A 12,469-nucleotide genomic window follows, 5' to 3' on the forward strand; every position below is an offset into this window, starting at 1 on the left:
CCATCTACCTTTGAGACGCCCAAATGCCCTCTCCACAGTCATCTGAGCCCTGCTGAGACGGTTGTTGAAAGTAAGCTGTGCAGGGGTAGTGTGTTGGTTTTCAGGGTATGGTTTCATCAGCCATGGTAGAAGTGGATACGCTGCATCTCCCAGCATCGTCACTGGCACATTTACACCTCCAAACCTCTCTGTGAAATGAGGGAACAGTGTACCACTCTGACCCCTCTCATACAAAGATGAGTTTCCAAAAACTCTGGCATCATGGACTTTGCCAGGCCAACCTACATTAATGTCCCAGAACCGAAGACGATGGTCGACAACACCTTGCAGGATGACCGAGTAGAAACCTTTTCGGCTATAGTAGTCTGCAGGACTGTCAGTTGGGGCTAGGATCCCAATATGTGTTCCATCAATAGCCCCTCCACATTGTGTGAAACCCCAACGATCTCTGAACCCTTGAATAATTATCTTAAATTCATCTTCGGATGGTGTTCTGATGTAGTGGGGCAGCATCTTGTTAACGATGATGGAAGTAACATGATTTGAAATTGTAACTGCAGTAGACTGGCCAATCCCAAATAAATGAGCGATTGTCCGGAACTCCACATTTGTGGCCAGTCTCCAGATACATATTGCCACACGTTGCTCCACGGGTACTGGTTTCCTGAAGGTGGTTGGCAGTCTTTGAAGGTGTGGTCTGAGGATGTCACACAACTGCTGGAATGTGGTCTTTCTCATTCTGAAGTTTAACTGCCACTCATCATCTGCCCAGTTGGTTGAAATGTGCTCCCACCACACACCACTTCTCTGCCGAATCCAGATGGTCCTAAAGCAAAAGGAGAAGACATGTAAATTAATCATGCAGTGATGCAAACTACCAGTCAACCAGTAGATACATAAATAACATTATCATATAAAGATTCTAGGTATAAACAGAAAAGTTAATTAATAGGGAAAATGATTCAGATTCAGTTCATTTGGCACTTTCATAAAAAAAACTCTGTTCTCCCTGTCATGTTGTTTATTTATAAATATCAATATAAAAAGGAGACACATTTAAAGCAAATCAGCATTTCTTAAGAAGAGACAGCACATGATCAACCGTTTAACCATTAAAAAAAAACTTTGAAAACGTACATTCCAAGTCCGCTATGCTTAACAGCCTCCAGAAACCCTCCATAATTATCATCTAAAAACGCATAACATTCACATTAACAACAATGACAATGTGTCTCTCCTCAATTAATTTGAGCATTTGAATTATTAGTTTTAACGACTGGTCAGTTCTTACCTTTTGGCTGGAGGATGTGAAGTGTAATTCGCAAGAAGAGCTTTGAAAGCCTCCCCTTTTTCCTGTTGCCTCCGCAAAAACCTTTTAATTCGTGCAGCACGATTAACTGCGAATCGCCGCCTTGCAAAGTCAATGAATCCAGACGCTGGTGAGGGCTGACTATTTTGAAGATGGTTCAAAAAGAAAAGCAATGCCATTGCAGCCGTGTTGTCGGGTTCGCTCTCCATCTCGCTGCTTAACCGCAGATAAACAACAGTCACTTTATGATGACGTAGCGCAATGCGTATGACGTATATCAACGTGATGACGTACGTGTCGGAGGCAACCGTGCTTGAGCACGCTTGGGTTCGAGGTAGTGTGAGTGCGGGCCAGCGGGGGACAGAGGAGGGGGGGCATTCGGGCTTCAGCACGGTACGGAACAACTGGCCCTAGTGTGAGTGCACCCTTAGTCAAGTTTTTAATAAAAGTTCTTGGTATTAAACATAAAGTAAATTCTACATCACTGCTTGACAACATATTGATATCTCCAACTAAATGGAAACCACAGAGATTATGATCTCAGATTTTTCCCTTTTTAACCAAATCCCAGCTGACAGGGGACGTTGTATTAGTTTTCATCCACTAAATTTAGAAGTTTAATAAAGTTGGAGCCTAAATTCAAGAAAAACTAAAAACCTTAAATTCATTTAAGGGTGTTAAAAAAAAAGCTAATAAAGATGTAGGATTTTTCTTCTTCTTTTAAATACAGTATGGCCTGTTTTTTTTATTCTTTACAATGCTGGCATTAATAGTAATTATCATTATATAAACTTTTTCTTTTTGTGTTTGTGTACATTGTGTACAGATCCGTGCATGTCTGCATGATTGCATAAGCGTGTGTGTGTGCATACATTACAATACTGGCTGTGTAGAGTGTGAGGTGACCTACCCAGGCTGACCAGAGTGCGTGCCACCCACATGCAGTCGGCCACCAGTGCAGGGAATATGAGCGCGCTGCTCACGGCGTTGCCATACTTCTTTTGGAACGGGTCCATCATGGTGAGATACTTTTTCTCTCTCATCGGCTTGGCAAAGAAGAATCCACCTGGAGCAAAGGGGAAGACATGACCATAAAACCAGTCTCTCTCTGGAAATCATGAAGCTATTAATTTAAAAAAAAAACACAGCTGTTGGGGCGGCAGCTCTACCAAGTGAGCTAAACGCCGCCCCATGTTGAGGCTACAGTCCTCCCTGCAGGCAGCCCCGGTTTGAATCCTGCATCGGGCAGCCCTTTCCAGCATGTCATTCCCCATTTCCTGTCTCTCTCTTCACTGTGCTATCAATTAAAGGCATGAAAAGCCCCAAAATATGGCTGTAATTGTCATTTAATGAGATAATAATGGAATGTGGAGACGGAGCCGTTTTTGAGGTAAATACAGAGACTGCTTGCTGAAAAACTGTCCCTGAACGCAACGCGCATCAGCGGTTTAGCATGAATTTACCTCTAAAACAACTCTGTCTGGTAACGTTCCGTTATTATCTCATAGCGTGGTGAATGTGCAGGTCACAACTTGTCCACCAGAGCATTTTGGAGTTGTTGGATTGTGTATTTGATGAGTTTGATGAGGGAAACCAAGAAATCCCATTAGCCTCCGTAGCGTAGCTCTGAGGGGAGCGTGCCTATGTTCCCACAGCCCTATGTTCCCTCAGCCCTATGTTCCCACAGCCCTATGTTCCCTCAGCCCTATGTTCCCTCTGGACTCTCTCTACCTATCTGGACTCTATATATCTGGCCTGTCTAGCCTCTACCTGGTCTTTTTACTAAACTTAACCAACTCCTTTCTTCATTGCCTAAACCCAACCAATGGTGGGACCAAAGGGCTGAGGGAACATAGGGCCTAATTTTCAGTGACAACAAAAGTTAGAAATGAGGGAACATAGGGCTGAGGGAACATAGGAATGACCCCGCTCTGAGCAGCTCGCCGCTCTGCTCCGCCGTTCTAAAAATAGCTTACACCGACAATTAAAGGTAATGAACCTACTGTATGACTATAGGGATTATGGCAATGGGCCAATTTGCCAAAATGTGTTATCCCTTTAAAAACACAGCATTAAAATTCAAGCATTTTCAAGGATTTCAAGCACCCGAAGTGAGAGTTTTCAGTGTCATGCATTATCAACCTCACCTTCCTGACAACAACTAATTTTACTGCCATTTACTGGTGCTTGCATGTCAGGCATACGTGTTCCCATCTAGTATTTTGTGTCTATTTAAAGTTTAATTGCTACTTTTACAATGCATGTTGGGGGTGTTCAGACCTTTAGGCTTTGGTCACTAATGCCACTTACCCAAGAAGAACGTCAATACATAGGACACCGGCATGAGGGCCCACACTGCGCCCAGTGTGGGGTTGTAGGTAGCTTCAGCGATGCCCAGGATGAATCCTCCACCGACCCACGTCGCTGTCAAGATAAAAAAAAAACATGTGTTCAGGGTATACACAGGAATCTTGAAGTTAATTTCAATACCATTTTAATACTTTTTCAAAACCTTCTCAATATTTTTTAATACCTCACCGCCACTTCAAGCTGTAACCATTTACATCAGTGACACTTTTAACGTAACAGTTTTAGTTTGTGATGAAGACTATAGACCAGGGGTCTTCAACATTTTTCAGGCCAATGACCCCAAACCTGACGGAGAGATGGAGCAGGGACCCCTACTATATTAAAAAATTGTGTATTATTCATTCAGAAATTTTATTTAATAGGATAAACCCCTTGAGAGGAATCCTCTCGTTTTCGAGGGGATCCCAAAATACATTACAACCAAAAATAAAGGGACAAAACACAATCAACAATCTACAAACATACAACAACAAAGACAACAGACATCAACACAAACATAAAATAAATGAGTAGCCTAGCCTAGCCTAGTAGAACTAAGAGAAATGTATAATAATAACATAATATTGCAAATTGAAATTACAGTGTGTTACAGATAATATTGATATAACATCATCTGAAACATGTGCAATTTAAAGGGACAACGAGGAGTTTCTATTTGGTTATAAAAAAGTCTCACGTTAATGTGGATGAATCTACACTACCCACACTTGTTAATGAGCCCATTTTCGATAAATATATCGTTTTGTCTCTATCGTTATTTTGTTATTATTAGTGGTGGCGGAAATGCTGGGCGAGCCGACCAGCGTTTCTTTACTTTCTGTTTCGTGGCGAGTCGAGAGAATAACGCCGCCGAATCGCCGTTTATGGTCGGAACTACGACGGTATGTGATCGTCTTCGAACCTCTGAATTTAATTCTTGATGAATGAAAACATGAGTCTGTCTTGCGCCGGTCAAAGAATTTCACGGTGTGCGCAGAGGCTCATAAATGTAGTGTGAAAACGCTTCGCTTTTCCAAAACTCCTCGATGTCCCTTTAACTCAAAACAAGAAGACTAGGAATATTTAAACCTATGAAAAGAAGTCAATGAGCGTATGTTTAAAGGAAGATTATTCCAGTCTGATGGCGCTTTAAACATAAATTTATGCTCTTTTACCAATTGTTTTGTTCACTGTAAGAATAAGGAAAAAAATGATATTATATTAAACTGGGTCCAGTACCATGTGTAAACATAGCTTGTTATTGTGCATTCAATACTAAGCTATTCAAATAACACACAGGTTCATATATTCATCATGTTTTTTTCTAAATGTGTATAGGTACAGTGAGTAGGCGCCATTTATAAACAGACCTCGTTCACTATCAATATCAACTATGTCTATCAGCTGCTGCATGATAGACAAGCTATTCAAACATAACATACATGTGGAAACTAAAAGATATAAAACAATGTCTTATCAACCAAAAATTCCATGACCCTGCAGCACCTACGCGGGTCACGGACCCCCTGTTGAAGACCTCTGCTATAGACCACTATGATGCAACAGAATTCAGAATAGGCTGGGATAATAAATCAAAGGCAAAGTTTATATTACAGTTTTTCTCGATTGCTAATGCCCTCTACACACTGTGCGATTTTAGCAGTCTTATAAGACTGTTGCATGACACACTATGCGACGTGGAATTTACAATCTTTGCTACGACGTCAAGTTTGACATGTGCAGACTGTACGATGATCGTTCTACTGAATCGCAGGTCGCCCGCTCCCCCTCCTCCCCCCCTCCCTCTTCACACACAGACACAAGTCACCGGCACCAGTGGAGCAGTAGGCTACCGCCAGTTGTCCGTTATTCAAAAATGAAATCACGGCCTGTATTGGTACTAGAGAACAACACAGCAGTACCGTCACGTAATGAGAGCACATCTAAACGAGGACGAAGTCACCTCTCCCGGCGTAAACACGTCAATATTCTCCGGTAGGCGACCGCTTCTCATCATAGTCCGCACATGGGTTTTTTTTTTTTTTTTGGACACAACTTTTTTTTTCACACACAACTTTTCTGATGGCTGTATGAGTCTGTCCATGTTCCTCCTCTTTCTGCGACAGTAAAAAGGAATATACACCTCTCCAGACATGACAGATAGGCTATTCGTTTTTTAATTTAATGACTATTTACTCGAAAATCAGTGCTCGTCCCTGTCACCTGCGCCACTGATAGACGTCCATCATCTGATTAGTAGACGTAGGTCGTAGCAGTTTTCTGACACTGTCAGAATTTAATCGCAGGTCGTCTTTGGTCGCAAGACGCTGACAACGGCCGTCGTAGAGCCTGTCTCACTGTGCGACGTAAGACGGCCGATTTAGAGCTACGACCAAAGATTTCGCCACGATTCTCCTACGATCCGCCGTCTTTCGTCTGCGACGGCCAAAATCGCACAGTGTGTACAGGGCATAAGACACATTTCTCTAAAGCTTCTCTCATTTTCTCTAAACTGTGAACACAAACCCCAATTTTCAAGCTACATTCACAAAACCTCAGACTCTTCTTGCAAAATCAAACTTTCACCTCAAAACAGTTCAATCTGTGCCCAAAACTGAACTATGTTGTCAAATCGTGCCCCGAGTCAATCAAAATTAAAAACACTACTGAGCAGCCACTAAACACTACATAGACAAATAGAAAACACAATGCTCAGCACATGAGGCTGTAGAAATAAATGTTTATCGTTCACTGTAGCTAAATGCATGTTGCAAAACAAAAAACCTGTGCATTTACTGTAGCACTTCTCTCTTTCCCTTTCTTTCACCCTCCTCCCTCCCCACGTCCATTTCATCCCCTTTTCCTTCCTTCCTTCTTTTTTCTTCCCAGTTCATCCCTCCCTCCCTCCCTCATCCTTTCTTCCTTCACCCTGTCGTCTCTCATCTTCTCCTCTTGCAAAACAAAGAACCTGCATTTAGCACTTGTACATAGTAAAAAAAAAAGAAGTACAAAAACCAGAAATCTTGTGCATTTACACGTAGCACTTGTACAGTACAAAGGCAAACAGAAATCTTGTGCATTTAGCACTTGTATGCAGTAAGCCTACGTAAAAATAAAGTACAAAAATATAGAAATGAGAAGTGCACACAGTAACTCAGCCAAAGTATAATTTCTCTGTACTGGATCAGGCCACAGGACTTCATCCTGAACTGGCTTACAGTATATGTGCCCTCACATCATTGGACACAAGTGTGATCAATTTTGAGTTGTTGTGTTCAACCGGTGAAACCTGAGCTTTACTTGTGTTTGACTTTTGCCACCTGTGCTCAGCATTATGCAACACAGGTGCATCACAATGAAAATGTGTTGGTAAGATGAGTCTAAACAGGTGAAAAGTGCTTATGGTTTTGCCAAAAGAGTGACTGATTCAATCAGTGGGTTCAGGCAACTGAGCATTTGGTTCAGACAACAGGGTTTAGTGTTTTAGCAACTGATAAAAACTAAAAAAAAAAACATTGCTTCACTCCGCCTATCATTATAAACACTCATAAATTATCATAAGGCTTTATAACAATAAGCATAACACATCATATAGCATTTTATAATGGCTTATAAAGTCAAGTATTATAATTAAGTTATAATGCTCTATAATGTGTTATGCTTATTGTTATAAAGCCTTATGATAATTGATGAGTGTTTATAATGATAGTTATTTAAGCAATATCACACGAGAGGGAGTGCTGTTGTACTGTATATCAGCACGGCTGTGATTCGGTCGTAGGTACGAGGCCGCAGGCCGAGTGCCGCAGATAATCACACCGTGCTGATATACAGTACAACAGCACGACCTCGAGTGTGATATTGCTTTTATACAACAGTGCTACGAACGCATTTTAGAACAGTAATAAACTACAAGAGATTATGATTTGTTTGTTTATTCAATCATTTATTTGGCTCCACCAACAGAAATAGTTCCGCAACTGGAAGGGAGACAAGGCTGTTGCCAGGCAACACATAAACATTTCATACTAGCCTGCTACAAACTTCTCCACCGAGCTGCTTCCAGTGCTGGTTCTGGTTCTGAGCCCGTGTCTGATTAGCACCGGAGCAACAGGACCAGCGTGAAGACACAGAGACGTTATCGATACCGTATAACATTTGTTTATCTGCTATGTAATCAATATTGACCCCTTGCAGCTACGTCACAATTAGAACGTTACGCGAGAGGCAACGCCATGACGGACGGCAGAAAGTGCTCAGTGATAATGTACTGCTCCATGGACTGTATGGGTGCCGTCCAACAATGTGGCTCGATCACTTCACACTACAACCTTACAGCATTATCACTTATTTTAAATAGAATATCTACTCATCCGTTGCAATAATCCGTTTGTTTTTTTGTTATTCACCGTAGAATATCTCAGTTTTCTGTGCTTTTTCCACTGCTAAGGAGTTAACGTCAGTCAGTGCCACACTCCCCATACAGCAGCTGCTGCTGTCTTTGCTGCTGCTAATGCTAACTACAGTTAACAGACCTGGAAAGTAAAACCTGGTCCGACCTGTGGGTGTTGAAGACCTGACCCGACGTCTGTCTAATTAGTGATCATTCTCTGATTAAACCCGGCTGAAAAATAAAAGAAAACGGGAAGCCGTCTTCGTTGTAATCGCCGCGATCCGACGGCGGCAACTACGTTGTGACGGTGCTATGTTTACTACGAGCGTTAGCTGTTGTTAGCCACAGCATGTAGCTCAGCTAGTTAGCTTCAACTGTGTTTACATCGACTATACACTGTAGATAAACTAACTTATAATGGCATCGATAACGTGTCTGTATATCTTCACACTGGTCCTGTTGCTCATGTAACCCCGCTGCCAGTGGCCAGCCCCCGGTTCTTAGCTCTAGCCCAGCAAGGAGTTGGTGCTTGGGAACAGTTTTAAGAACCAATATCCGGTTTTTAAGCGGTGGAAAAGCAAAGAACCGGTGCTAGTCAGGCTCTGGCTCCGAACCAGCACTGGAACCAGCTCAGTGGAAAAGGAGGGGAAACCCTACAACCCCGGTATGTCATAAAACTATAACGCGCCCATTCAATTACATTGACGTTCACTGTTCTTTTGCCGTCCATCATGGCGTCCGCAGCTACCGCGAGTGGAACGTGACGTCACGTGCAAGGGGTCAATAAACACAGTTGAAGCTAAGTAGCTGAGCTACGTGGCTAACAACAGCTAACGCTAATATCAAAACACATCGTCGTCAAAACGTAGTTGCCCCTGCGGCGATTTTTTCCCCAGCCGGGTTTAGTAGAGATTTATCGCCAATTAGACTGACCAGGTCAGGTCCAGGTTTTAATGTTCAGGTCCATTTATAACTGCAGCAGCAGCAGCAGCAGCAGCAGCAGCAGCAGCAGCAGCAGAGAGATGGGGCAGCTCCTGTATTGGGGAGCGTGGCAGCTCCTGTCCAGCTGAACAGCGGAGTGATAATGTCTGTAAAAAGTCGCAGTGCTGTTATACTGTATATCAGCACTATGGAACGTCTCTTGTCCAATCAAATTGCTCGGTTGGGACCGGTCGGAACTAACTGTTGTATAAACATGTTTATACGCCAATTATAACACATTATAACTATATAATGCATTATGGATGTGGGCATTGTCAGCAAGTTACTAACAGTTATAAAGTATTACAATACCTGTCATGATAAAATGCTTTATAGTGTGTTATGATTATTGTTATAAAGAATTATGATAATTTATGAGTGTTTATAACTATAGTTATACAGTGATATAACTGCATTATAACTCATTACAAGTATGGTTATAATGCGTTATAGAGATAGGCGTCAAAGTGTTACCAAACGAATAAATTCACACACTTTCACAATGTTTTTTAGGACTCAAACTCTTGGACAGCTAATTCAGAAAAAAATACCTTCAGAATTTAAGACTTTATAAAGTTGTGAAAAGACTTTTTAATACTTTTTAAGGGTCTTAATTTTCCCCAAATTGATTTATCACCTTTTAATACTTTTCAAAACCCCGCTGATACCCTGATGTTACAGGAGAAACATGACACACCACATTGCTTGTGCATTCAAAGTACTTCATGCATACCAGACACTTTTTTTAGATGTCAGATATTGAAAAGTAATAAGCTAGTACCTAAACTGAACTCCCTCTGCTTTACCTGTAAGGGTGAAGATGCCGACAAGGAGGCTGATGTTGCGTCCAGCCAATAATGCGATCTCCATGCCATTTCCTTGGCTATTGCTTTCCTCCTTCCTGGAGCGTATGGATGCCCAGATGCCCGTGAACAAGACCATCAAGTAGAACACGATTATCACCGCCACACCTGGAACATTTAAATCCATCCTGATCTAGTGTTGTGTCTGTATTCTGTTGGATAGAAAGAGAGAAAGAAAAAAAACATGAAGATCCAAGTTGCTAAATGTTAACGCTAATATATGAATGCTGATTACATTGCTGTTGGTTGTTTTTTTCTTTTTATCACTACAGATACAGTAACAAAAATGCACAAAGAAAATCACATAACAGTGCATATTCTCATTTACTTGTTTAGGGCTGCAGGGCAAGAGTTGAAATCTGAACAAATTGAGAGATCATCTAAGATGTTCATAAACAATAAAACATAAAATATTGTGCATTGATTTCAAAGATATAACATTGAAATAGGCTACTCATCCATAATAAACTAGATGGCTAGCTGTTGACCACAATAGAATATGTCAACAGAGCTATTAATGGGGAAAAAAGTAGGGATGATGAGTGACTAGTCATTATTGTAGGAAACAATGGTCTGGTACGAAGCTGTTGGTAGAGATGGTGAGGGAATGCTAAAATTAAAGTATTCTTGCTATGCTTGTTTTTTCAACTGGTCCACTCACTGAGACATTTTTGTTCACAAAACAAGAAAACAAAAATGGAAATAATGACCTCACTAATAAAAAACAAGATATTAAATTATATTTTGATAGATAGATTTCAAAAGTTACAGCAAAGAAACACTCACTCAGGCTCAGCACGAAATCACATTGAAAAAGAATGTTGGTCACTTTAGAACCATGTTGTTACTCAGAGGGGTCGTGATACAACATTTGTTTTTTTTCAAAAAGTAAAAAATTAATATTGAATAAAATAAGGATGTAAAACAAGTACAAAGTACAAAAACAAGTTAATTGAAGAATACCTGCAATACTATATGATGAAATACATTTTTTGCAAAGATATAGCACCAAATAACTCAGTCGGGTCACTTGACCCATGTTGTGCATCAAAGGGTTAAACTGTAGCTTAGCTTATTTTCTAAAGCTCTTACTGTTTCTTTTTGAGCTTTTGATTTTCACTTTTCTACTTTTAATTGTCCTTTCTGTATTAAAGGTTGAATATGTAGAATATTTATTAAAAGCTATATTTTTTCAAAAATAATACATCCATGGGGCCTTTAGAGGGGTACAGAATGAAAGTATTGCTTTTCCACAAAAACATTTTTTTTAGTCTTAATTATTATTTTTAATTTTTTTGACGGGCTCGACAATGACTTTCTGTCAACGTTCTGTTTACATTCGTACCTGCCTGTAGCCGACATGTGGCTCAGTTCTCCGCTGTTTTCCTGCCTCCTCCCGGTCGGATGCGTTTGTTTCCAACCAAGCCTTTTTAATAATCAATCGGTGGATCAATGGATTATCATATACTTGTTAGGATGGGTGTATTTGTGTAGTCTTATCTGTCATAAACACGTTTATCGTCGCGGACTTTCGGTGCCACGGAGCTCCTTTTTTTTTTTTTTTCCAACTTGACGAGAGCAGTGACAGCGGAGGCTCTGAGCAGCAGCGGTGTGGAAGGCAGAGAGCCTCCACTGTCCCTGTAACAAGCTACAAGTCATTTATTATGCTGTTAATGACGGTAAAAATGAAACATAAGGTAAATATCCTGCTTAGCTCTCCTCCTCTGCTGTCCTCTGATCAGAGCGGAGTCCCTAGCAACGGCCCGTTTTACCTAGCAACGGTCTGGCAATCGACTGCTGGAATTCTTTTTCTGTTGTTGTTCTTGTATTTCTACATAGTCAACCTTTAACATTTCAACAAAAAAAAAAAAACCTCAGTTAGCTTACCTGGTGTTTTGATTTCAGAGCCCTGCCAGTCCAGAAATGCTGTCAGTGGTGACCGATAGTAACCATAGCAACAGCCATAATACCAGCAGGACAGTGTTCCGTGGAGTATCTGCGTTCCGATTGCCCTGTAGTTCCCTGCGGTGCAGTGGACTACAGGTGTGCCGCCATGTTCAGTGTGATTCCAAACCGCAGGGAGCAGTTTGAAGGGAACTGTTAACTGTGTAGGGAGGGAGCAAGGGGGCAGTTGTCAATCTGAGAAGTGAAGCTCACTTCCGCGTTCAAAAAACTGCAATCCCCTCGGCTTCCTCTGGGGGCTGGTGTCAGAAAGCAGCATGTCTCCATAGACCCCCATGTTAAAATCGCCGACTTTACATCCTCAATAAACATGATCAAAGCCTAGCCTAGTTTCTACCCCCGCACACACTCTGAGGGGGGTGAATTTGTTTTTAACTCTACCGTTTTACTGTTATTAGGTTAAAACTCTGGCCAATTAGGGCGCAGAAACGTTGAGTGACAGGTCCGGAGCGGTCAGTCGAGGCCAGTGGGCGGTGTCACTACCCGATTTGCGACGCTACCCGATCTGTGACAAAACTGGTCTGCGCATGCGCAGACCGGCCGCCATCTTGGACAGCTGCCTACGGCAACTCCACTTGGACAAACTTCATTTGGGCACTGCCCGATTTGCGT

The 12,469-nt window shown here is 41.6% G+C and overlaps 1 protein-coding gene across 1 annotated transcript in view; it reads right to left on the reverse strand.

Moving 5' to 3' along the window:
• LOC311001638 (uncharacterized protein) overlaps nucleotides 1-10,022 on the reverse strand; it is a gene marked incomplete at both ends in the record, with an annotated part of 31,455 nt that extends 21,433 nt beyond the window's left edge. Inside the window, 3 exons of the mRNA XM_083992747.1 lie at nucleotides 2,220-2,375; nucleotides 3,620-3,733; nucleotides 9,839-10,022. Of these exons, the coding sequence (XP_083848873.1) occupies nucleotides 2,220-2,375; nucleotides 3,620-3,733; nucleotides 9,839-10,022 (454 nt within the window). The remainder of the gene's footprint in view (nucleotides 1-2,219; nucleotides 2,376-3,619; nucleotides 3,734-9,838) is intronic.
• Between the last annotated feature and the right edge of the window lie 2,447 nt (nucleotides 10,023-12,469).

This window comes from Trachurus trachurus, assembly GCF_905171665.1.
Source record: "Trachurus trachurus genome assembly, chromosome: 3".
Lineage (NCBI taxonomy): Eukaryota > Metazoa > Chordata > Actinopteri > Carangiformes > Carangidae > Trachurus > Trachurus trachurus.